The sequence below is a fragment of the Aotus nancymaae genome, unplaced genomic scaffold (genome assembly GCF_030222135.1).
Source record: "Aotus nancymaae isolate 86718 unplaced genomic scaffold, 86718_ANA_hifiasm-v0.15.2.pri h1tg000059l, whole genome shotgun sequence".
NCBI lineage: Eukaryota > Metazoa > Chordata > Mammalia > Primates > Aotidae > Aotus > Aotus nancymaae.
The window spans coordinates 42388944-42413702 of record NW_026988473.1 but is presented as its reverse complement, the minus strand read 5'-3'; the positions used below and the strand labels follow the sequence as shown (position 1 = coordinate 42413702).

Below are 24759 nucleotides of genomic sequence, written 5' to 3'. Positions count from 1 at the left end.
AGCCCTGGAGGAGCTGATGGTCCTTTTATGGAGATCAGATGAGCTATGGAGAAGATCAGGAGCCATGTGGTTCCGCAGCTGAGGAGAGAGGTGGAGTCCCATGATCCTATGGCTGGTAGAATCTCAGAAGTTTTCTTGGGTGAGAAGAGGGGCTGGACATCTGGCTAGAAGGAAAGAAAGGTTTGGAGAGGCTGCTTTTTGTCTCTTCCCATCCTGATTTCTCCCAGCTCTGTGTGTGTGTGTGTGTTTGTGTGTGTGTGTGTGTGTGTGTGTGCATGCATCCGTCTCTGTGTCCACCTTTTCCTCTTTCTTCTGGGGTCTCTGTTTCTCTGTTTCATCTTCTCCCAAGGTTGGGACAGAGTTTTTGAGAGCCCATGTCCTGGCGATCTGAATATGGGCCAGGGTGGCCACACCAGGCCAGGCTCTCTTGTGGTTAGGAGATGGGGACTCATGCTGGTCAGGGTGAACGGGACACTCAAAAACACTCTGACCCCTGCATTACTCCAAGATTGAAGGGGAAACGGCTCCTATTTAGAGGAATCATGCAGATCAATATCTGGAGGGCGGAGGTACCATGCAGGCCCCAAACATCAACCCTCTCTTTGTCTCTACCCAACTCTGCCCCTGTTTCTGACTTAATTGTGCCTCTCTGTCTCTCCCCTTGTCCTACTCCCATCTGTTAATCCTTGCCCTGCCCCTCTCTACCCTTCCAAACCTTTTACCCACCACACACAGATTTTCCTGTGTCTAGATTGGGATTCCCCTGGCCAAGTAAGAACCATGTCTGTGGCACAGCTTTGTCCCCAGGCTTATGACAGCATCTGTGGGTTAGGGTAGAGGGACAGCTGTCTGCACAGTTAGAAAGTGCCAGCAGGTAATAAGAGCTTTGTATCTTCTTAATTAAATCGCCCTTTGCCCAGGCAGCCTATGTTCGATTGGGTTGAGCTGGGATCAATAAGCCTCTTTCCTAGCCCAGCCACCCCTGGAGCCGGGCCTGACCTCCCCAGTCCTGCCTAGGCCCACCTGGCCACCTCCCCAAAAGGCTGGGAGCTTCTCGAGGCCATAGATGGGTCTGATTCATCTCTTGTGTCCTTGTGCCTGGGACAGATCCTGAAACAAGTATGGAGTAAAGGAGTGATTGCTCTACTGAGTAAACCAAGCCACTACCTGCAGGCATGGACCAGGAAGGCTTTGAGGTTCAAACTGCAACTCCTACCCCCAGGACCAATTGTGAAGCTGGAGGAATCACAGCAGGCAGCTGCTCCCACCCAGCCCCTAGACATAACACCAGCTCACCACTTAGGGCAGTTGAAGCCCCAAGAGGTGCGGAGTGGTGGTGTCAGTGTTCAGGGAGACTAGCAGCAGTTGCTGCTTCTGACCTCTGAGGGCAGAAGGCCCTTTTCATAAGGGGTCTCCATCTTAGAATTCAGGTTTAGTGTGGGAGAGTCAGTGAGCTTGGATGGATGTGGATCTCATGGGAGACTCCCCCTGTCTGAAGTTATAAAGCACCCAGAGTCAGTAAGGAGTCCAAAGGGATTAATAAGGGTCCAGGATTGGTTATTAGTGGAGGGCTTAGAGGATAACGTGGTGTGTGTGTGTGTGTGTGTGTGTGTGTGTGTGTGTGTGTGTGTGTGTTGGGGTCCATGCAAGACAGTACCCATGGAAGGATCATGGGGCCTCCAGGTTCCGCGGAAAGTGTCAGTATTAAAGGATTCCTTGGAGCGGTCAGCACTGGTCGGGGCCTGGGTGTCTTTGATGACAAAACTCTGGGAGAGCTTTGTCTCACCAGGGATCAGATGGTCCCCGGTTTGGAAGGCGAGGGGCGGGTGCCAACGCCCTTCTCACCTCAGTCTGACCCAGGGGCGCGGGCCCAGAAGTCTCTCGGAGCCCCCGCCCCTGGAGTGGCGTTCCCCGAGGGAGGGGCGTGGGCGGGTCCCCCAGGAGCAGCAGAAGCTGCGCGGGGCGGGCGCCCCCAGCGCCGGGGTTGAGGGAGGCCGGGTTCGGTGCGGGGCTGGGAGGGGGGCGCGGAATCAGGGCTTTTTAGGACCCAGCGCGGCGCCTTCCTCCGGGGGCGAGTGCGGCTGCGCGCGCCGTGTGCCCGTGTCCGGAGAGCGGCGGGCTGGACGCGGACCGCGCGAGCGAGCAGGCGACGGGCGAGCAGCGAGCGAAGCAGCAGCCCGGGCGGCAGCAGCGTCGCGGCGGCGGCGGCGGCCGCTCCGCGCCTCGCCTCCCCGGCCTCGCCGGCCTCACTTCGCCGCGCCCGGACCCGCCACCCCCGCCTCCCCGCCCGACCTCCGCAGCCCCCAGTCTCGGCCGGCAGCGCCCACCGCCTCCCCGAAGCGAGGAGCGGAGTGCGGGGCGCAGAGGCACCGGAGCCAGTGCCCGCCGGCCCCGCAAACCAAACCCAGCCGGGAGAACCCCCGCCCGGCCCCGCGCAGCTCCGCGACCGCCAGGAGCTGTCCCTTCAGCACCGCCGCGGGAGCCAGAGTCGGAGCTCAGCCCAGCGGAACCCCGGCTCGAGCCCGGGCGCACCGAGAGCAGCGCTCGGCGTTCGCCGCACGAGCAACACCCCGGGTGCCCCTGCCAGGGGGCCCGCCATCTCCTCCAGGAGGCGGGGAGAAGGAACGAGGAGGGCGGGCGGGCAGGCGGGCCCGCCGCCGGGGGGAGCAGGCAGCCAAGCAAGGAGAGAGGGAGGGGGCCGGAGCCCGCCCTGCGTCCCGAGCTGCAGCCCGGCCACGCAGGGAGGAAGGCAGGCGGCATCCATCTCCCCCGCGCCGAGAGCGCGCCGCGGTGACCACCGCACAGAGGAGCGCGAATTTCCCGGCCCCTTCTTCTCCCCTCCCCCTCCTGGGGGCTGGCCTCTTGTCCGGCCCCGGGAGCGGCTGACCTTCCCCCCAAAACCTTTGTGCCGATCTCTCCATTTTCCCGCGGAGATGGGGACGGGAGCCCGGCCCCCCAACCCTCTTTCCCCTCCTCCTGGGGCTCACCGCTGAGCCCGCCCCCCTCCCTCTTCCTCCTTCCCTCCCTCCCTCCCTTCCTCTCTGCCTCCCTCCTTTCCTCCTCTGCCTCCTCCGCTGCCGGACCAGCTCCCTCCCACATCTGGCGCCTAGAGACCCTTGGGATCCCGCGCACATTCCCCTGGACCGGCACCCAGCAGAAAGCGCCCGGAGAGGCTTGGGTCGCTCGTTGGGGTGGCCAGAGTCGCGGGCCTCTGTTCCCCCCGACGGCTGGGGGGAGGGGGGAAGAGGCCGCGCGCCCCCCTCCCCGGCGCCAACTCCCCCTGGCGGCCGCTCCCATGGGTGTCGCTGGGCCGCGCCATGCCTAAGGGGGCGCCGCGATGGGCCAAGGGGACGAGAGCGAGCGCATCGTGATCAACGTGGGCGGCACGCGCCACCAGACGTACCGCTCGACCCTGCGCACGCTGCCCGGCACGCGGCTCGCCTGGCTGGCAGAGCCCGACGCCCACAGCCACTTCGACTATGACCCGCGTGCCGACGAGTTCTTCTTCGACCGCCACCCGGGCGTCTTCGCGCACATCCTGAACTACTACCGCACGGGCAAGCTGCACTGTCCGGCCGACGTGTGCGGGCCGCTCTACGAGGAGGAGCTGGCCTTCTGGGGCATCGACGAGACCGACGTGGAGCCCTGCTGCTGGATGACGTACCGCCAGCACCGCGACGCCGAGGAGGCGCTGGACAGCTTCGGCGGCGCGCCCCTGGACAACAGCGCCGACGACGCGGACGCCGACGGTCCCGGCGACTCGGGCGACGGCGAGGACGAGCTGGAGATGACCAAGCGCCTGGCGCTCAGTGACTCCCCGGATGGCCGGCCTGGCGGCTTTTGGCGCCGCTGGCAGCCGCGCATTTGGGCACTCTTCGAGGACCCCTACTCGTCCCGCTACGCGCGGGTAAGTGACAACTTACCCATCAGAAGAGCGGGGCGGGGAAGGCCGCGTCCTGTGCCTCTCGCGGGCAGGGGTGGACCGGAGAACTGGCACCTAGGGAGTTCAGAACCGAAAGGGGGTGTGTGCGCATGTGTGCACTAAGAGAGAGAGAGAGAGAGAGAGAGAGAGAGAGGATGCCTGCCGGGATTCTGGTTTTCTATGTATGTCAGTCTTGTGTGTTGCCAAGTTTAATATGTATGCGCATGAATGAGGTGTGTGTGTATGAGCAGATTGTGTGTGCATATTTATGTAAGTGTGGTGTGTATTCGAGTGGATGAAGTGTGTAGTGGGAATGAGTGGGCATGTGTGTATGTTTGAATGTGCGTGAGCGCCAGCCCGTGCACATTTGTGTCTTTGCAGGGGTGCACTGTCAAAGTATGGACTGACCTCGAGATTTTAGTGTGGGGAGGGAAGCTGGGAGCCCTTCCTCCTGCCCAGGTAAGGGAGCATCTGGAGCCAGCATGGCCCCCCAAAAAGGCTTGAGGCCTACTGGGCTGCTTCCAACGCTGCCCCCTTCCCAGGGAGTAGCCTCTGGCAATTTTGAGGAGGTGGTCAAGAAGACATCTCCATGGCTAATCACAGCTTGGAAGTTGGTGGAGGGCTGGGCTGTAGAGTAGGGGTGGTCCCACTGAGCCCCTGATCCTGGGATCACAGCCTGTCCTTCCTCTTTGTCGAAAGGGGAGGGTGTTGGAGTGGGTCACTGGGCTTATGCCAGTGCTTCCTCTGGGACATCCGGTAGTGGGGAGAGGGGGTCCTTAAGGGGGAAGCTGCAAGGAGAAGGTGTGTGAGAGGTGGGCGTGTCTTCATGGGCCACTCCCCTTTAGCCATGCCAGCTTGTTCCCAGGAGGAAAGGACATGCTGCTGCTGACCTTGGTCCCTCAGATGGCCTCTCTGGATCAGTTTCCTCTTCTGTAAAATGGGGAAGGGACCTGGTGGACTCTTAAGGGCCTTACTGCTGGACCATCAGTGACTGAGCCCCAAAAGAGGAACTGGTAGCAGCCACCTATCCTGGAAGAGACACTCCCAACCTTCACTGAGCTCTGTCCTCAGAGGCCTGAAGGGAGACCCTAAGGCCTATGGGGCAAGGGCAGAGTGGAGAGTCCCTCCTGCATCCCTGAGCTGCCCTCGCCCACTACCAGGCAAAGCACTGCCTCTGCCCTGTTGTTTTTAATCCGCATCTCTCCCCTCCTGCCCACTGGAGTCTGAGCCAGAGTGGAAGGGGAGGGGGCAGGGAGGTGCTAGAGAGGGGTAGGAAGCTGCAGAGGAGAGTGGAGGAAGGGGATTTGGGGGGACTCTCAAGTGCTGTGGGCAGAGAAAGTCTGTATTTAGGCAGAGACCTGGTACATTTGTTGACTGAGATCAAACACAGTATGGCATGTGGGGGGCGGGTAGCAGGTCAGTCTTAATACCTTGAATTCTAGAACAACTATGTTTGTCAGGGGAGGCAATAGGGAGAGAGCCAGGCTGGCGTTTCGCTGTTGAGGACCCTGCCCAAGGTCACCCAGGGAGCGAGAGGCCAAGAAGGACTAGAACCCAATTATTCTGGGACCCTATCCTCCCCTGGGCTGGCTACCAGCTCCTGCCTTTCCCCAGAGTGGACTGGGACCCTCAGAGGGCTTCCCTCCCCTCCCCTTTCCTGACAGAGGCCACCACAGCTAGAGGGTTATGTAACTGGAGGCTGTGGCTGAGCTGTGGGGAGGGGCTGGAGGAGGGGGAGGGGAGGTTGAACTGGTGCATGTTGGGGTGGGGTTGGGCAGGGGCCTGGGTTAGAGCCACTGGCCACTCAGCCCACACTTGACCTTGGACAGCATCTCCCCCACCAACTTTGGCCCCAGAAGCAAGGGGTAGGCCCAGCCTCCTGACTCCCAAGCCAGAGGCTGGGTTCCCCAGCCCCATCCCTTGCACTCAGTGTTGGGAGTGCCCCAAGCTTCAGGGCAGGCAGGGGGCAGTGGGACATGTTCAACCCTCTCCCCTGGCCCTCCTCTCCCCCTGGCCATTCCTAGGCTACTGGGTGGCCTTCACCCAAGGCAGACAAATGGGCCGGCTGGTGTGATTGGAGGTCCTGTTGGTGTGCAAAACATACAGAAAAGTCTTGAAAAAATGCTCTGAAGTAAATGCTCATTGAAGAGCAGAGTGTGGGAAAAGCTGGGCGCCCGGTGGTCAGGTAAAGGAGGTACTGGGATGGGAGTGGGTGCTAGTGGGTGCTCCCCTTCAGTCTGTCTGAGCCACCTTCTCTCCCCAGTGGCCTCAAAGGAAGGTCGTAGTCCCTTCCAGCTCCCTCGGGGAACAGTCGAGGACACTGAGGCCCATAGCACGAGGGACCTGCCCAAGGGCACTCAGGAGCTGAGGAGGGAAGAGCTGGGATTAGAACCCCAGCTTCCTGCCGCCCTCCCGGCTGGCCTAGCTGCATTGCGCTGCCTCTCTGCGGCTCATCTGCGCAGAGACCAGCCGCCTGCCCGCCCTCCTCCCCCTCCATCTTCCCTCGGCAGTCCTCACCTTTGTTTACCCCTCCCCCACACGGGGCCCCGTGCCCCCCTCACATGGGCTGGTCGGGACTCAAGTCGTTATCTAGATCTAGGCCAACATGTTGTGTGTGTGATATTGCATATGTGTGTGAAGGAAAGGCTGTCTGTATGTGTGAGACAGAGGTTCTGGGTGAGTGTGAGAGACTTTGTGTGTGTGAGAATAAAAATGTGAGGGAGACTCCAGGGGTGTGTGTGTGTGTGTGTGTGTGTGTGCAGTGAGACTGCAACTCTATGTGAGCTTCCTGAGTCCCTGTGTCAGGGGTTGTGTGTGTGAAAGAGACGGATTCTGTGTTTTGGATGGGCTGTGCATGTGTGAGAATGAATCAGTGTGGGAGAGAGTGTGTACAAGAGAGACTGCATGTGTAAGAGAGATGCTGTATGTGAGCTTCGGGGAGTGTGTGAGTCGAAGTGAGTGTGTCTGCGTGAGTGTGTGGCTGTGTGTGATGAGTGTGAAACTATATGTGAAGCGTGTGTGAGGCTGTGTGCGTATACGTGCGTGCACACTTAAGGCAGGAGGCTGTATGGGGTGGGGGTCCCTGTGTGTGACAGACTGTGTGTATGTGAGGGCGAGTATAAGACAGAGACTGTGTGTGATGGTGCGCATGGTGTGTGTGCGAGACCCCATGTGTGTGTCAGTGTGCTGTGCCTATGTGAGAGGTCCTGTGTGTCCCGCGTGTGCCTCGAGGAAGATGAGGTTCCGGAGCTGCTGCTTGCCCACTGCCTCGGTCTCTGGGACTCTGGCACAGCCTGAGGGCATTTCCCGTCCTCGATAGAGATGCTGTTCTGCCCAGGCCACTGTCAGTGTGTGGGCCAGGTGGTGAAGTCACCTTTCCCTGAGGAGCTGCCACCTCCCCTGGGCCTTGGTGCTGGCTCTGGAGAGAGGGGCTGCGTAGTGGGGGTGGGAGGGCCCATCTGTGTAGTAGGGGTGGGAAGGGCAACAGTGCCAGCTGCTGGTGGGGGCAGCCACTCCCCTGGCACCCTCTCCTGTGCTCTGGGCACCAGCCTGAGGGGTGGGGGGATCAACCGGGACGGGATGAACTCCACTGTGTTCTGGGGTGGGAGGTAGTGCCCCTGACACACACAAGACAAGGATGATGGTCATACTGTTTGTAAAGGCCATGGAGGGACTTCTGGGGCCATGAGAATAAGAACTGCCCCAGAGGAGGTGATGCTGGAGCAAGCTTTGAGGGACAGGGAGAATTAGCCAGGCAGAGCAGGGGGTCATAGAGGTGTGAGAGCTTGAAACCTGCCCTCCTGTCTTCCCTGGGGGCCAGCTCAGGTCTGAGGATCTTGGCTTTAGTCTCTGATTTGCATGTCATCCTCAGGGGCATTGCTGCATCCCATCAGGGCCAATGGTGGCCCCTGTGCTGCAGGCCAGAGTGTCGTGTGTGTGTGTGTGTGTGTGTGTGTGTGTGTGTGTGTATGTGTGTTGACATCTGTTCCTGAGTCACTTGACTTTCCAAATGCAAAAGAAGTGCCAATGGTCCCCAAGCTGGGGAAGCCCCACCTCCGTCCACCCCGCTGCCTGCCTCTCCTCTGACCCTTGTCCTGTGCCTGTCTCTTTGCCCTGTCCCTGCCTCTTGGGAACTTGATGCAGATGTGGCTCCCCCTCAGCTCCCTGGGAAAGAAATTTACCTGGTGGCTGGAATGAAGCGCCCAGCCAGAGGCTTCTGTTCCTTCCTTGGGCTACAGCTGACACAGGGCTCTTGGAATTGTGACTTGGCATGCAGAGGGCTGGGGGACAGAGCTATTATTAGGGGATTCTAGGCAGTGCACCCCCTCGCCTCGGAGCCCAGTCCCCCAGGCCAGGGCCCCCGTTGGAGTCATGGTACCGTATGAAGGAGACCCATGAGCAGTGGAGAAGGGGCTGGGTTATGTTCCCCTCCCAGCCACCCCAAGGGCCCTCCACCACAATATGCCCATGATCCTTGTAGGGGTCCTCAGGTCTTTGAATCATTCCTCCAGCTCGCAGTATTGAAAATCATAAACCAAGCACCTCCTGTTCAGAGCCCTACAGCCCCTTCACAGCTAGATGGGAATAATGATAGAACCGACTTCACAGGGTTGGTGCAAAGATAACTGAGGTAATGCTTGGACAGCCCCAAGCCGCAGGGTCTGGCATACAGTAAATGCTCAATAAATGTTGGCTGCTATTATTACTACTGTTGATTGTATTATCATTTCCTCTCTCGACTATCTGTAGACTCTCCTCTCCCTCCACCTCCATGCTCACCATTCTGGCTCAGGCCACCATGGTTCCCCTCAGGCACAACTCGCCAGTATCCCCCCAGCTACTCTCCCACCTCCAGCCCCTAGCAGCTCCAGTTTGTCCTCCACCTCCTGGCAACCACAGGGGTCTTTTCAACTCACAGGCCTGTCAGATCACCCTGGCCTGCTCAGAACCCTTCAGCGCTTCCCCAACCCATAGCCCATACAGTGGCCTCTCAGACCCTGTCTGTTCCTCCAGTCTCCTCTGGCTTGACCATCCCCATCGCTTACCCAGCCCCAACCACCAGGCCTCGTTTCAGCTTCTTGCATATGCCAGGTTCCCCTGCCTCAGGGCCTTTGCACATCCCCTGCCCTCTGGAGCACTCTTACCTGTGGCTCACCCCTCTTCATCCCTCACACCCTGCCTCAAACAGCAGCTCCTCAGTGGTGCCTCCCCAGGCCCCCAGGCTGGGTCAGAGTCAGAACCAGGGCCCTTCCTGGGAGAGAAGCTCTCTGGTTTGTAATAAAATGTTCATTAGCAGCCTTGTTTGATTCGGGCTCATCTTTAGACTGTAAGTCTCTCTAGACTGTAAGCCTCCGGTATACTCTGTAGAATAGGAGCTGTTATTATGATAATGAGGAAGTTGAGGCCCAGAGAGGAGCACTCTACCTGAGGCCCCTCATGAATGGGTTAGCTGGGGGCTGGCTTGGAAACTCATGTCTCGTCACTCCTGGCTCTCAGGTGCTTGTGTCACATTGCCTCAGAGCATTTGGAGTCTGTGCTCCTTGACTCTGAGCAGGAGGTCTGGCCTCTGCCAGAAGCTTTGGAGGGGATTGGCTGGAGTCTCTCAAGGAGGGAGGTGGGGTTGTCTCAGAGGTGGGGGAGGCGGTTCAGTGGAGGGTCATTCCAGAGTCCAATGCCTGGTCTGGGGATCTCAAGGCCTCTGCGACAGCTGAATATAGTGCCTCTGGCTATTCTGAGCAGTCTCATGACCAGGGGATTCGCTCTGGACCAAAAGGTCAGGATGTTGAGCCACTGCCTCCCATCAGCTCCGGGGCCAGCCTGGCCACCATCCCAGCCTGAGCTCCCCACTGCTGGGTGCAAGCTTAGAGGAAAAGGAGGGCCTGGCAGGCTCCAGGGGTGGTTTGCTGTCCAGTCCTTATTCAGGGGAAACATTTAGGTGATAGGGACCCCTTTACATATGCATGGGACTATTGCAGGGGATGTGTGCTGCCAGGCTACCTCTAGTCAATATGTTCATCCAATAAAAATAAACAGGCTCAGAGAAGGAAAGATACTTGCTCAAGACCACACAGTGGATCAGCGACACTCAAACTCACAGCCGAGGCCTCTGGTCCCAGGGCCTGACCCACGGTCACTTAGTTTGCGAGCAGTGGAGCCAGCTGTTGGGCCTCTGTCTGACACTGGAGCTCTGTCCATAACCATTACACAGCACTGCCTCCCAACCATGCTCCACGGATGGTGAGACCCGTGGCTTGCCATGCCCCAGGATTGAATTTCTATCTGGGTCTCTCCCTCCCTACCATCCACTCTTTCCCAACAACCTGTCCAGAACCTGTCAGCAAGCTCTGGCCCCTGGATAATGGCAGTTGAGGGCCCTGCCTGGCCAGGCCATGGGGCTAAGAGGGTGCTCTGGCAGTCCCCAAGGAAGAAGGTTTCGTGATAATACCTCAATTGTCTTCCCACTCCCACCCATGCAGGCCCTGGGACTCCATATGGCCTGGAGGGAAATGGCAGGAGGATTGGGAGGATCAGAAGCTGCCTTTGCAGCGTGGAGTATGGTAGGAACGCTGGCCGCCCCTCAGTTCGGCACTCGAGGCCTTCTGCCCTGGAACCCAGCCACCACTCCTGTGGCTCTCTTCCGCCAGCCTCCTTCCTCTCTGGTCCTCGTCGGCAGCCCTCATTTTAATCTCTGGGGTTTTGGTCCTCTGTTCCCCTCACTTCAGTGTCCTCCCTGCATTTGCCAAACATGAAAATCCACCTCAAGGTTCCTCACACAGCCTGGCTGCCCCTGCCCTTGCTGACCTCCTTTTTTTGGGGGGAATGAGGGGTATGCATTGGGCACTGAGTGACCCAGTGTTCAAGATTTGAGCAGGAGGTGAGTGGGTCAGTTCTGGAGGCTGGGGTCTGGGGATAGGCAGGCTCTCAGGATTAGGGACCAGCCCAGGTGTGTAGAGAGATGAGGCCACAGATGAGACCCAGGTTTGGGCATCAGACACCTGGACCAGAGAGGGATCTGTAGCCAGGCCAGGAAACCAACTGGGCTACCTTAGGCAAGTCCTGTCACCCCCTCAACCTGCAGTTTTTCCACGTGTAAAATATAGAGGTTGTTCTAAGTGACCACTAAAGCTCTTCCCAACTCTGACACTCTGGGAGTCCGAGAATTCTAGGCTTCAGCTTCCCAGAGGAGCTGGGGGAACCAAGTGAGTCCTCCCCTATTTCTCCTTCCTATCCCAGCCCAACTCCTCCCCAGGGCACGTGTGAGCAATCCTGCCAAAGGTCCTGATCCGGAGCAGGCAAGAGCCCGGGGGGAGGGGGTCTAAAGAGTTTCCTCTTACATTCATTCAGCCTGCCTCATCCTGTCCTCATTCATTCAAGGCTTAGTGATCATGCCCCTGCCTGATGGGCTCCCCCAGTCCTCTGGCAGGCACAGACCTGGGGGGACCATCTCTTTAGGTGGTGCTTGCTTGCTCAGACCTACAGGCAGCACCTATTACCCATTTCTCAAGGCCCTTCTCTTGGCTTCCTACCCTCAGGGAGTTGCAGAAAGGCCCACTCGGAGTTACCATCTGCCAGGCTGTGGGGTCTGGAGTAGGGGCGGTGGGGCCAACTTCCATAATGTAGGACCGCTGTGGGGAGGGGTGCATGGGATGAGTACTGTGCTGGAGGGGCCAGGGCTGAGTAGGGGTGTTTACGATGGCTGCTATGGGGGATGGAGGGGTGACTGCTGGAGGACTCCCACCCATGCCTGACCCTCAGAATTACCTGAGATGCTTAAAGTTCACCCCCCTGGAAAACTCATTTCTTACATCAGGGAGGGTTAGCTAAGGCCAGTGCTGAGTGAGGCTGCATCGCTGCAGTGGGGCCTGAGAGGTGTTGGCTCCTTCCGTTCAAGGTGTGACCCTCTGACCAACAGCAACACCATCTGGACACTTGTTAGACATGAAGCCTTTCAGGCCCCACCCCAGCCCTGAAACCAGTTCAGAATCTGCATTTTCATTCCCCCGATGATTCATGCACACTGGAGTCTGAGAAGTGCTGATGCAAGCAGCAGCTCCAGTCAAGGGCCAGCCTCAGGACACAGAGGGCTGGACGGGCGTGTGCAGGTTGGCAGAGTGTCACAAGCAAGCCGGTCCTTCCTGAGGCCAAGGCTTTGATGGCAGGGGGACTGGTCCTGGGGTGAGGCCCATCACAGCCATGCCAACCGCATCTATCCAGTGGCTCCCACTGGTAGAACTTGGGAGTCATCTTGGACTCCTCTCTCTCTCAGACATCAACCAACCCTGTTGTCTTCATGTTTCAAATGTTTCATGTTTCAAACTCAGAATCCAGCCATGTGGCACCCCTCCACAGCTACCCCCCTGGTGGAAGCCCCTGCCTTTTCTTGCCTGAGTTCTTCTCTCAGCCCTGCCCCGCACTTTTCTCAGGGCAGCCAGGACCGCCCTAGCAAAGTGCTGGCAGACCAAGTCAGCCTTCCACTCCAACTCACGCTGGCGTCTGGGCTTTCTCAGAGGGTGCAGGGTCCACTTGAGTGCCCCACCCCCAGCCTCTCCCTCTGCCGTCTGCTTCACTCTCCCTCCCTCCCCAGCCTCCATGGCTTTCCTCCCCAGCCCCGCGCCACCTGCGCCACCTGCGCTGCGCTGGGCCCTCCACCTGGCATACTTTTCCCTCGGGTATCGGCTCTCACACCCCCTCCAGGTCTGTACTCAGACATCATCAGCCCAGACTACACCCCTCTGGCCCCTTCCCCACTTCATGCTTTGCTCTTTTCTCCTTGGCATTTACCACCATCTAATGTACTGTATAGTTTACTTATCTGCCTTGTTCATCGTCTGTTTCCCCACTAGACTGTGCAGTCCATGAGGGCAGGGATTTTTGCCTCTTTTTCCAGTTACTCTATCTCTAGAAGCTAGAGCATGGCCTTGTACATAGTGGCTGCTAAATAGATATTTCCTGAAAGAGAGAGTAAGCAGGTGGGGTTCAAGGCCAAGGGCAGACATGGGCACCTGTGTTTGAGCCTGTTCCTGGCTGAGCCTTCCTTTCTGGCCTCACATAGAAGCACAATCCCTCCATCCCCCGAGCCTGGAGCAGCGGTGAACAGGCAAAGGCTGGGGCAGCACTAGTCGGGGATCCAAACCCCAGTCCTGGCAGGGATCCACCTGCTACAGTCACCACCCAGGGCCAGATGAAGCTCTTCACAGCCTGACCCTCTGTCTTTCCAAACTCCTCCTCCATACTGTGTCAGCCTAGCCACCATCCACAACCACAGCTCCGAGGCCACAAAACTGTTTTCCAAAACCAGGATGCACCTGTTCCCACGTCCCGCTTGGTCCAGCCCCACCCCCGAGTCTGACTTCTGGACTCTGTTCCCCCCGGAGGCTAGCCAGCCTCTTTCCTACCTCTCCTTCCGTGTCCACCTCCTTCCCTTCCTTGTCCCCTCTTGTCCCCTTTCCTCTGTGAGCTGTGCTCGTTCCAAATGGACTTCTCCCTTCAAAGTCTAGGAAGGTTTTTGTCCCAAATCCCCTGCTTTGAGCCCATTCTGCATTCAGTAGAAAGTGTATGGGCTTTGCATCTCCCCACCCTTCATTACGTCCTGGCTACCTGATTTTGGCCATATGACCTGGAGCCCCTTTCTCTCCTAAGAGCATAGTCCCTTGAGCCGTGAGGCCTTCAAATCCCAGCCCCACTGCCTTCCAGCTGTGTGACTTTAGATAAGTTTCCTAACCTGTCTGTGCCTCAAAAGAGGGATGTTAATAGCACCTGACTCATCGGGAAGTTGGGAGGATCCAGTGTATTAAGCACTTAGCCCAGATCCCAGAACATAGTAAGTGCTTAATTGTTGTGCATTCCATCATCTTCTTTTCACCAGTTCTTGGCCCTGCAAGATTCAAATCATCACCTGTTCCCCACCTGTTTCCTTGTTTTAGCTCTTCGCTCTACTGCCAAATGCTTCTCCTAGGAGTCACCTCACCTACCTTGGCCTCTGGGGCCCCTTCTTCCAGCCTGTCTCCCAGGAGTTGACTTCAGAAGTGTCACCCTGGGAGGTGGGCATGGATTCTTGCTTGGTTCTCCCATGAGCCCCCTGTGTGTCCTGGGCAGGTCACAGCCCCTGTGAGCCTCAGTCTCCCCATCTGTGGTAATGGGCCGCTTGTCCTTGCTCGTCCTCCATCCCCAGGTGTGGCAGGGTATGAGAGAGAGGATGATAGAACTTCCAATTGCCAGGGGAGAGGGAGGGAGGGAGGGCCGCTGACATCAGGCCTTGGTCAGGAGCCAAGCACAGGGACCTCAGATGCCAACAAGTGTGCCAGTGTGGTAGAGCTGGCAGGCGGAGGCCATGCATCACAGCTCAGGTCACTGGAACATCTCCTCTTTAAAGGGCCTGCTCAGGCACAGGGAGGAGCCTGGGGACTAGGGCTGGGGGCTCCTGTTGGTGCCCATGGGTGGTGCCCACTCTAAGGCTGGGCTGCTCCACCAGGCCGACACCAGCCTGGATGGGGATGAGCTAATATTAGCTGGGGTAGCCTCGGACAGCTGAGCTCAGGGTGCCTCAGGGCCAGCCTCACTGGGTCAGGCTCAGATGCTGCCTCAGTGTGAGCCATGGCAGCCAAATGAAGCTTTCTCTCAAGCCAGTGCAGGGCATCAGATGCTCCTTCCACCCTGGCCAGCCCCAGGCCTTCCTGTTGGGCTGGCAGCCTGGCTCTGGCACCCCTGCCCACGATGCCATTCACCTCACATCTTACTTCACCAGTGCAGCACAGAAAGCGCACAACTCCACTCCCCACACTCCCACTTTGATCATAGGCACAATCTGAGAGCCGTTTCCCTGCCAGGGGCTGCTGTCAGCACCAATTCATCCATCCAGCCAACAAACGTTTATTGAGCATCTACTGTGTGGCAGGTGCTGCTCTAGAAGCTGGGAATAGGGCAAAGAACAAAACCACCCAAAATCCCTGCCCTCAAGTTCTTATATTCTAGTGCAACTGGCTCCATGGAACATGCAGGTGTCTGGTGGGGATGAGTGCTGGGCAGGAATATAATGGAGGCAGGAGCCCCGGGCACACTGGAGTGGGCAGTTTTAACTCCTGCGGCAGGGAAGGCCTCACTGTGAGCACAGGTCGTATTTTAGCAAAGATCGAAGGAGGTGAGAAAGGGGCCACACGACATCTGGGGAGCAGAGGAAGTGAGATGTGCAAAGGCCCTAAGCAGGTGTGTACTCAGGGTTGGAGGTGTATCGAGGAGGTGTATCCAGGGCTGGGCTCAGGGAGCCAAAGGACAGTGGCAGAACAGAAGGGGCAGTGCTCCTTACACATAGACATCAAGATGGAGAAAACGGACTCTGGGGACTCCAAAGAAGGGAGGCTACAAGGGGGATAACAGCTGAAAAAGTATCTACTAGGTGCAATGTCCAACATTTGGGTGATGGCCACACTAGACACCCAATAACCACCGTTATGCATGTAACACCCATTTAACAAATAGCACATGTACCCCTTAAATCTAAAATAAAATAATTTTTAAAAGAAAGAAAAATCCACCCTTAAAAAGTGCAAAGAAAGAGTCAAGAACCCAGAACCCCACTGGCTTCTGACATGGGGTCTGCTCCTGACCAGGTCTGCCCCATGGGTTCCCTGAGGGTGTCAGCCCAGGACACAGCTGGGCTGGGTTTGCACTGCCCTCTGCTCCCCTCCTGCAGCCACAAGGGCCTGCACAGGTGGGCCTGCATGAAGGGGGCTCCTGCCTGGCTGTAATGAGGGACCTCTGTCCTCTTCCTGAAGGCCGGCAGTGCCCAGCAGGAAATGGTGGGGCCTGTACAGGGTTGCCAACATGCTAGGGGCCAAGCAGTTCTCTGAGCTGGGTGTGGGGCTGGAGAGAAGTTGGTGAGGGAGCCAGAGGGTCAGGAGCCCTGCCTGGGAGAGATCGTGTGGGCTCTTTCCAGTCACCTAGGCCTCCGCGGCTCTTATGGGGTTCTCGCTACAGGTGTGCTGGGAGAAGATGCCTGGTGGCGCGGTCATAGGCCAGACTGGAGCCCCACAACCTCAGGGCCAATCCTGGGTCTCCTCGTTTTTAGCTGTGTGACCTTAGTAAGCCTTAGCCATCTCAGCTATAAAGAGGGGATAACAAGAGTCCCTGCTTCAAAGGGCTGCTGTGAGAAGGCACTGAGATAAGTCACAGGAGGCCTTTCCATTCACTGCATTGTGCACCAGTGCACACGTGATGCCCACCATCATGCACACGTGATGCCCACCATCACTCACACCTCTTGCAGATGAGGCATCTTTGTAGGATGCTCTGCAGACACTCGCCTCACCGCACCTGGGAGGATCTGAGAATATGAATCTAATGCCTGGCAAGGGGGCTGCCATACCTGGGGAGGCTTCGATGGGGACCTGGCCTGCTGGATGGCTCCCTGGGGACCTTCTCTGACCACACAGGTGGTGGGGCAGAAGAACATGACTTCATTAGGCCTTATCATCAGAGGAGGGCAGTGAACACACCTCAGGTCACAGCCACCTGCCAGGGCCAGCGTCTCGCCACTTAGAAATGAATGTTTGATGCTCAGCCTCAGGGGCTCTCTGAGTAGCAGTGAGGAACACAGTCACCCGCTGGGCCTCCTGGAGCCAGCTGGAGCCCTGGGCTAAGGGGAGAGGGCTGGGCCCTGTAAACCCACGTGTGTCGCTGTCATCTGCTGAGGGCCAGTCCTGTGCCGTGGGCGCCCTGCAAGCTGCCATGGGTGCTTCTGCCCTGACCCCTGGCCAGCCCCACACCTGGGGCATGGTCTTGCCTTTCCAGGCTCAGCTTCTTCATCTATAAAGTGTGCTTAACGGCATCACCAGCCTCTAAGCAGTGTTAGGGGAATCTGTCAGACCAGAGGCAGAAAGAGCATTAGGGAGAAAATAGTTCTGAGTGCCATGTGGAGGAAGAGGCCATCATCTCAAGTGCAAGGGGAGTGTAGGGAGGGGACAGGCTAGAGGGGAGTGCACGGGCCTTTGGGCCTGGCCAGGCCTGGGTTCTGATCCTTCCTCTGCCTCAGTGTGGACTCGGGCAGGTGGTGTCTGGCTGAGCCTCAGTGTCCTCATGTGTAAAATGGGATTATAGTTTGTTCTTCACAGGCTGTGGGTCTCAGAGGAGCAAAGCCCCCAGTACTGTGCCTGGCACATGGGAGACACTCATCAAGGGCTGGATCTGGTGACCTGGGGTGCCGTTGTCAGCCGGTTCTGGGTTCAGATTTTCCAGGGTATAAGGAGGCCCTGGCTGAGCCACAGAGACAAGGAGGGAGGCCGTAGATGCCTCAGCCGGTGGCCCCACAACCTCAGGGCCACGAGCCACCGTCACCAATGATATATTTAGAGGCACAAAGGTCAGAAATACCAGCCTCTGGCTTCTCTTCTAGGTGGCAGGAATCGTGTCTCCTGAGGCCTGGCTGTCACCAGGCAGATATTTTTTTCTTGTCTGGCAGTCTGGGGATTGGAGTAAATGCCTGAATTTAGGAATCACAGTGGTTCGTGCCGGCTTACTGAGACTTTCTATGTCCCCAGCCCTTTCCAAAGCCTGTGGTGTGGCTCCTGGGAGCCCCACTGCCCTGCTACTCCAGATCACCCTGGGCCCCTAGGCACATCCTCCACGCCCCAGCGTGCTCCGGCTCCCTGCCCCTCTGCCTTTGCTTACTCCGTTGCCTCCACTGAGAATGCCCACTCCTCCTCCTCTGCATTTCTGAAATGGATGTATCCTGCTAGGCTGGCTCTGACGGCTCCTCCTTTAGGGAGATTTTCCCGACACCCTCTACCTCCTGGTAGAGCCTGCTCTGCCCTTCATGCTTCCAGAAAACCTTTCCTGTGTGACTTGAGGCCCTTGATCCGCTGACCTATGGTTCTGTGTCTCTCAGACTCAACCACAACCTCTTGGAGGGCACGGGTCAGCTTAGGCAGTAGTAATGCCTATTACATAACAGGGAATCCATCGATCTCTGCTAAAGCCATGTGCCCCACACCAGCCCTGTGAAGTGGAAGGGCTAGGTAATATACCCCTCTTATTAACGAAGGAAAAATGGCTCCCAGAGAGATTCATTTATTTGTCCAAGACCATGCAGTTAGCAAGTGGTAGAAGAAGGATTAGATCTCAGGTTTTCTTTCGAAAATAAACCAAGAAGGTCAGCTTGAGCCATGCCAGTGTTCCTTATGGCTCAGTATGCTGTGGTTCTATGGTAAAGATGAGGCAGTGGGAGGGACAGGTGAGTAATGGGCGAATGGATGAAAGAGTGAATAAAAAGCTGGATATGTGGATGGATGCAGGTGAATAGATGGAAGGAAGAACATATGGGTGGAAGGAGACACAGCTGGGTGACTCGGTGGATAGGTAAACAAATGGATAAGAAAGATGGATGGAGGACCACAGATACGTTCCTCCTCGCATGCCTTCAAAGCAGGACAAGTCCCACCTTTCAGAGGATGAATGCATCCTGGAAATGGGACTTGGAAGCATGGACTTCAGGGTGGCAGGCAGGGTAGAGTGACCCAGCATATGTATGCAGAAAGTGGGATTGCCAGATGCAGAAAGTGGAATGGTTTGTAGAGTTTTGTGGAGTGAGAGAGCTGGGAGCTGGGGGCAGGGACTGGGCTGAGGGACTGGCCAACTCTCAAAGACGAGAATCCCTGATGGCAGAGAACCAGGACCAGGCTGAAAAGAAGTTGCAGGCAGAGCCATGTGACCAGCAAGGCCTCGGGGCCTGTGGTGTTCCAGGCTTACTCTGGCCGAAGCCTGGAGGGCAGTCAGTGAGTGGGAGATTGCCCTTTGAACCCTAGGCTGTGTGAGCAAGTCTGTGGTTTCAGTTTGCTCTGGAGTAGGGAGGCATCTCTTCCTCCTTAGGTCCCCAGCCTTGGTGAGTGAGAACCTCTGATAGCTTAGGCAGGGTGTGTTCAAGGAGACAGTTCAGCTTCACCAGCTGCAGAGAGGGTGCTGAGGAGGGGGCCTTCCTGAGGCCCCAGAAAATCCCGGCTCAGGTATACCAGGATCGACCATCTTCCCACTGCTTTTTGGCTATGAAGCCCCAGACGTTAGTCATGAACTCCAAGGCTTTAGTTCTAATTGCCTAAAGGACCAATGAAGCGACCACTGGCATAGGGCAGTCAGTGTTGAGCTTGGTGGAGCCTGGAAGCTTAGATGCTTCTGGTCTGGAGCAGATTCTTCCAGCTGGAGCTAAGTCTCTCCATTTGCACAAGGCACAACACTGTAAGCTCCAGGCTCCCTCCAAAGCCCTGATCTAGCATTCCCTAGCACCAAGCTGCACCCCCCACACACATATACTGGCCCGGCGATCTCCCTGGGAAACCAGGTCCCAATGAGAGTGCCTGGTGTGCCGCTAACTGCTCATTACAGTCACGGCTGCAGCTAAGTATAGCTCCAGCACACACAAGACTAAGACAACAAGGGAACGTCTTCCCATAAAAAAGCTCCACATGCAAACACACAGACATCTGCACACACAGCTCCCACCCTCGCGCAAACCCATGGCCTTGCACACATATGAATGCATACTTGCACCTATGCAAAGCTTTATCATTTATTTACTCATTCATTCAATAAATGTTTGTTAGGGGGCTAGTAGAGTGATTAAGTGCATGTGTTCTGGAGTCAGACAAAATTGGGTTTCGAATTCTAGCTCCCTCACTTCCCAGTTGTATGACCATGGGCAACGTAACCTCTCTGAGCCTCAGTTTTCTTCTTTATAAAATTGGGGTGGTGACCACAGCGTGGACCTCAGAGTTGGTGTAAAGGTAAATGAGATGGGGGCATGTCTGAGTGCTTAGAACAGGCCTGGCTCAGAATGTGTCAGTACATGGTAGCTGCCTTCATCATTACTGTTGAGTACCTACTGTTTGCCCAGCTCTGCACTCTTATTTCTGGAGATGGTTGTGAAAAGTAGTGCCTGGTGCATAATAGGCATTCAGTAAATATTTGATGATGGAATGAATGAACAAATGAATGAAAGCTGCATAGATGGGTGGCTGGATGTCCTCAGAGCTTTCTTCTCTCAGGAGGAATTCACCCTCCCTCGGCTTGCAAGCAGGCTGTGTCTCTGGTAAGATCTAGATGTTCTTGTGGGTAACACAGGGATTCCAGAGATAGAACAGGAACCTGAAGGTGTCTGGGCCACCCCTCATTTTGCAGATGCGGAAATGGCAGTGCAGAGAGGCAGCAGGGAGCAGTCATTGTCCCAGGCCAGTCAGCAGTCAGTGGCCAGAGCCCAGAACTGTCACCTTGAGCCATCTTAGCACAGTGGTCTAGCATAGCAGGTGATGCCTGGTCAAGCTGCAGCCCCTGACCCCGAGGCAGCTGGAGTCTGGAGCCTGGAGACTGCTCAGGCTACAGTCCTGGTCCCGACTTGGGCAGACACAGAAATCATGCAGTCACGCATCAGTCAGATCCTTGGCTGGGCTGTCAGGCTGGGGCCTCTGGCCGGCACTAGGCAGGGTTCTAGCTGCCAGGGAAGGGGCTTGGGTCTAGCCTGGGTACAAAACAAGCTTCAGGATTTGAAGGTCCTGTCACTGTTCCCGACCTTTGAATAAACCAGCTGCTAAACTGCCTGGGCCATCTCCTATTGCGCCTCTTCAAAAAGAAACTGACATTTCCTGGTGCTTTTTAAAGCCCAGGCTGGCTAGGCCAGGCCCCGGCGTGGGGGGTGGGGAGGGGGCGGGTGGCAATGGGAGTCACAGCCTGAGTCTCTCCTCACCTTGAGTGATCTCAAAACGCTGGGAATAGACATGGTCTCATCTCCTCACCATGTGTCCCAGATTCCAATTCCAATGCCCAGTTTCCAGATTCGCCACTCCAGTGCCTGCATCCAGGTTTTGAATTCCACAATCCAGTGCCAGTTCTGCCCCCTAGACAGGACTCATGCTGTTGGACTACATCATGAGCACTTTCAGCTGGTCTGCCTGCTGGGAGGGAAGGGTGTATCTGCCCCCTCTCTGGAAAGGAGCCCTGTGACCTTGTCCCCACTCTCCATGAATGACATGCATCACTCATGTTCATGGCTGGTGGGGATTCAGGTCTTTGTTCACTGATTGTGCCCATTGTCAAGGAGATGAAAGTGATCGTGCCTGCAGCCAGTGTAGACATGAGTCTGCTTCCAATGAATGCACTTATTGGCGGTGTAGATACGGATCTGCTCTCAAGCAGTGTGCCCACTGCCAGTGTAATAAACACTCTTTGCAGAGATCAAGGATGCCCATTGCCAATGAGAGCATAGCTGAATGCTTGGTGATCATGTCCATGGCTAGTTTAGCCACAGCTTCATGGATGGAGATTATCCTTTTACCAGTGTAGATCTGCTGTCAGTGTGGCCAGTGCCCGTGTAAATGCAACTCTGAAATCAACGACTGTGTACATTGCCAGTGTAGATGCAGATGCGGTATCATTGAATCAGTGACCGCCCATGTAGACAAAGGGCAGCGAGCACCAGCGGGGGGACTCAGTTCCAAAGGAGGCTGCAGGGAGTAAGCCATGGTACCTATTATGCAGCTAGAGGGAGTGAGGCAAGTGGACACAGGACACGTTTCCACGACCTTCTTTCCCAGAGGGAAGCTGTGCTCGTGCTCCTCATTTCCTGGGGAAGGGGCCTCCTTTCCCCTGCTAGTTGGAGTGTTTGGCTGGGTCTTCAAGGCAGGGCCACCCAGACCCTCGGATTCAGCCACCTCATGGACCTCACTTTCTAGTGGGGGAAGAGAGTCAATCAATAAACATGAACACTAAGTAAATTTTATAGTGTCAATGCCAACGTGCAACCAACTGGACACTTACAACAAAGACTTGATTTCTAATCCTGCTACCACTTCTGAGCTACGTGGGGTTCTCTTGCATACCTTAACTGCTCTAAACCTCAATTTTCTTATTTTCTTATATGCAAATTATACTTTGACAAAGCTGGGGAAAGTTGGCATGTTAGATGATCTGTGCTGGGGGCACAGCAGAGTGAGGAAAATCACATTTTCCTTACTGAGGGTGCTGGTTGAGACTTGAAGTAGGGTGGTCAGAAGCACCCTATTGGGTGCCATGAGGCAGTGAGGGGATGAGCCATAGGGGTACCTGGGGAAAGGCGTTCTAGGCAGAAGGAACAGCCAGTGCAAGGGCATGGAGGCAGGTGTGTGTCTGCATATTTGAGGAACATGCTTGAGGAGGCAGATGTAAAGGCAATGATAGTAGAGAGGAGGTTGGGGAGATTATGGACGACCAGATCAAGTCGGATCTGCAAGCCAGTGAGAAGACCTTTTTTTCTTCTCTGAGAGAAATGGGGCACCAGTGCAGGATTCTGAGCAGATAAATGACACAGTTAGATTTATGTTTTAAAAGCTGTGTTGCAAACAGTCCCAGAGCATGAGGAATGTTGGAGCCTGGGAGACCAGTTAAGAGGCTGGTCTATTACCATGACCCGGGGGGAAAGGATGATGGTTGGGACATGGGTGGTCACAGCAGTAGTGGGAAGGGCTCGGATGCTGGGTCTATTTTTCAAGCAGAGCCACCAGGATTTCCTTACAGATTAAATGTGAGATGTGACAGAAAGAGATGTGTCAAGGATGACTCCAAGGTTTTTGGCAAGAATGTCCTGGAAGGATGGAGACACTCTCTCATGAGATGGAGAGGCTGCAGGGGGTGGGGGTGGCACAGGAGTTCAGTTGACGTGTTGAGTTTGAAAGAGCTGGTAGAATTCCATCTGGAGACACCAGGGTGTTGGATGCTGGAAAGTCCTGAGTTCAGGGGAAAGGTGGGGCTGGAGATAAGCTTCTAGAGTGTGCTGTTTATGGGTATTTGAATGATGATGGTGTTTAGGTCATAAAACTGAGTGGACCACTAAGGATGTGAGTGTAGATGAAGAAGAGGAGCAAGGACTGAGCTCCAGGGTGCCCCGATAGTTAGAGACTGGGGAGAGTAGTTGGCAAAGGACACCAAGAAGGAGCAGCCAGTGAGAGAGAAAGAAAATCCAGAGGCTGTGAGGTCCCGGGAAGTGCAAGAAGAAGGAGGGAGGGATCAGCGGCATCAGATGCTGCCGGTGAGTCAGGAACATGAGGCCTGAGCAGCTCCCTTTCTCTCTGCCTAGAATGTGCTTCCTTGTACCTTGCATTTCCCTAGTTGATTCTTACCCATCCTTTCAACCTCTGCAGAGTTGTCACTTCCTCCTGGAAGCCACTCTAACCTCAAGACTTGTTGTTAAAGGCCCACCAAATGCCTAAGCATTCCCCTTGATGCCCTGTCACCTCACATAGGGCATATATTTATTTGCTTGTGTGGTTAATTGATGAATGTCACTGTCCCCCTCTCCTACTCCTCCCCCCAGGAACTGTGGCTGTTTTGGTTCACCCTGTACCCAGTACCCAGTACAGGCCTGGGATAAGGTGTAAATATTTGTTGGAGGGACACAGGTGGGCAGTCAACTGTGGTGCCACCTGGGTTGCGTCCATTACCCTCCCTGAGCCATTTTTATTCCCCTCCCTCCAAACAAACACACACACACACACACACACACACACGTATGCACATATCTGACTCGATCCAAGCACACAAGTGGGCACAGAAGGGAAATTTCCTAGTGAATTCCTAGTGGACTCCATTCCTTGCTCCTCTGTGGAGGTTGGAGCCTCCATTTTCTCATCTGCCAAATGGAAGCCATCAAGAACTGTCCTGTTGATGACCCAGTTGGTGGTGTGTGTGTGTGTGTGTGTGTGTGTGTGTGTGTGTGTTGTATATATAGGATCCAAAACATGAAGACGTGCTGTAAACTGAAGAAGGCTGTGTCTATTGTCATCATAATGGGAAGACAAACATCTTTCTCCCAGAACTACCCGGGGGTGACGTGAGAAAGATTTCTAAGTGGAAGTAACAGAGCACGGTGGTTTTGGAGTCAGAGAGACCTGGTTTCAAAGCCCACCTGACACTTTTGAGCTATGTGGGGGATTTTTGCACATCTTAACCACTCTGAACCTCAGTTTTTTAATCTGCAACATGGAGGTAATGATGCCTCCCTCAGAGAAGTTTTTAAAGATAAATGAGATAATGTTTGTAAAGTGCTTGACCTCTGGTGAGTGTCCTATTATTACTGCATGGCAGAGGACAGAGAAGCTCAACAAAGGCAAATACTCCTATGGCCAAGGTGGTTATTAAGATTAAAAAGGGTAAAATGGGCTGGGTTCGGTGGCTCACACCTGTAATTCCAGCACTTTTGGAGGCCAAGGCAAGCAGATCACAAGGTCAGGAGATCGAGGCCAACATGGTGAAACCTTGTCTCTACTAAAAATACAAAAATTAGCTGGGTGTGGTGGTGTGCTGCACCTGTAATCCCAGCTACTCAGGAGGCTGAGGGAGGAGAATCACCTGAACCTGGGAGGCGGAGATTGCAGTGAGCCAAGATCTCACCACTGCACTCCAGCCTAGCAATAGGGCAAGACTCCATCTCAAACAAACAAACAAAAAAGGGCAAAATGTGCCATCCATTTAGCCACATATAGTAAGTGCTGAACAAAAGCAGACTCTGAAGCAGGTCAGGGGAGATGGTGCAAGGATGGGAGTTTGAAGGAAACCCAACAAAGCCTGCTCTGCAGAAGGGATGTGTCAGGGGCATGTCCCGAGGCTCATCTGCAGGTGTAGGCAGGGCCATCACAGGGAGAAAGAGGTGTGTTCTGGTGACCCCTGAGGGCAGACCTGTGATTGCCAGGAAAATGAGACAGGAGATTGACTTACATGAGAAATAAATGCGTATCTCTCAGACCAGTTCAAAGATAGAATTAATGGCCTTGTGAGCTTCTCATCACTGGTGGTGACCAACAGAGACATCTGTCTCAGGGTTACTGCAG

General features: G+C 55.7%; 1 protein-coding gene across 1 annotated transcript in view; it reads left to right on the top strand.

Annotated features, from left to right (window-relative positions):
* Window positions 1-2128: 2128 nt before the first annotated feature.
* Window positions 2129-24759, top strand: part of KCNC1 (potassium voltage-gated channel subfamily C member 1) — a 48684-nt gene continuing 26053 nt past the window's right edge. The window contains exon 1 of the mRNA XM_012456545.2: window positions 2129-3907. Within this exon, the coding sequence (XP_012311968.1) occupies window positions 3338-3907 (570 nt within the window). The 5' untranslated portion in view covers window positions 2129-3337. The remainder of the gene's footprint in view (window positions 3908-24759) is intronic.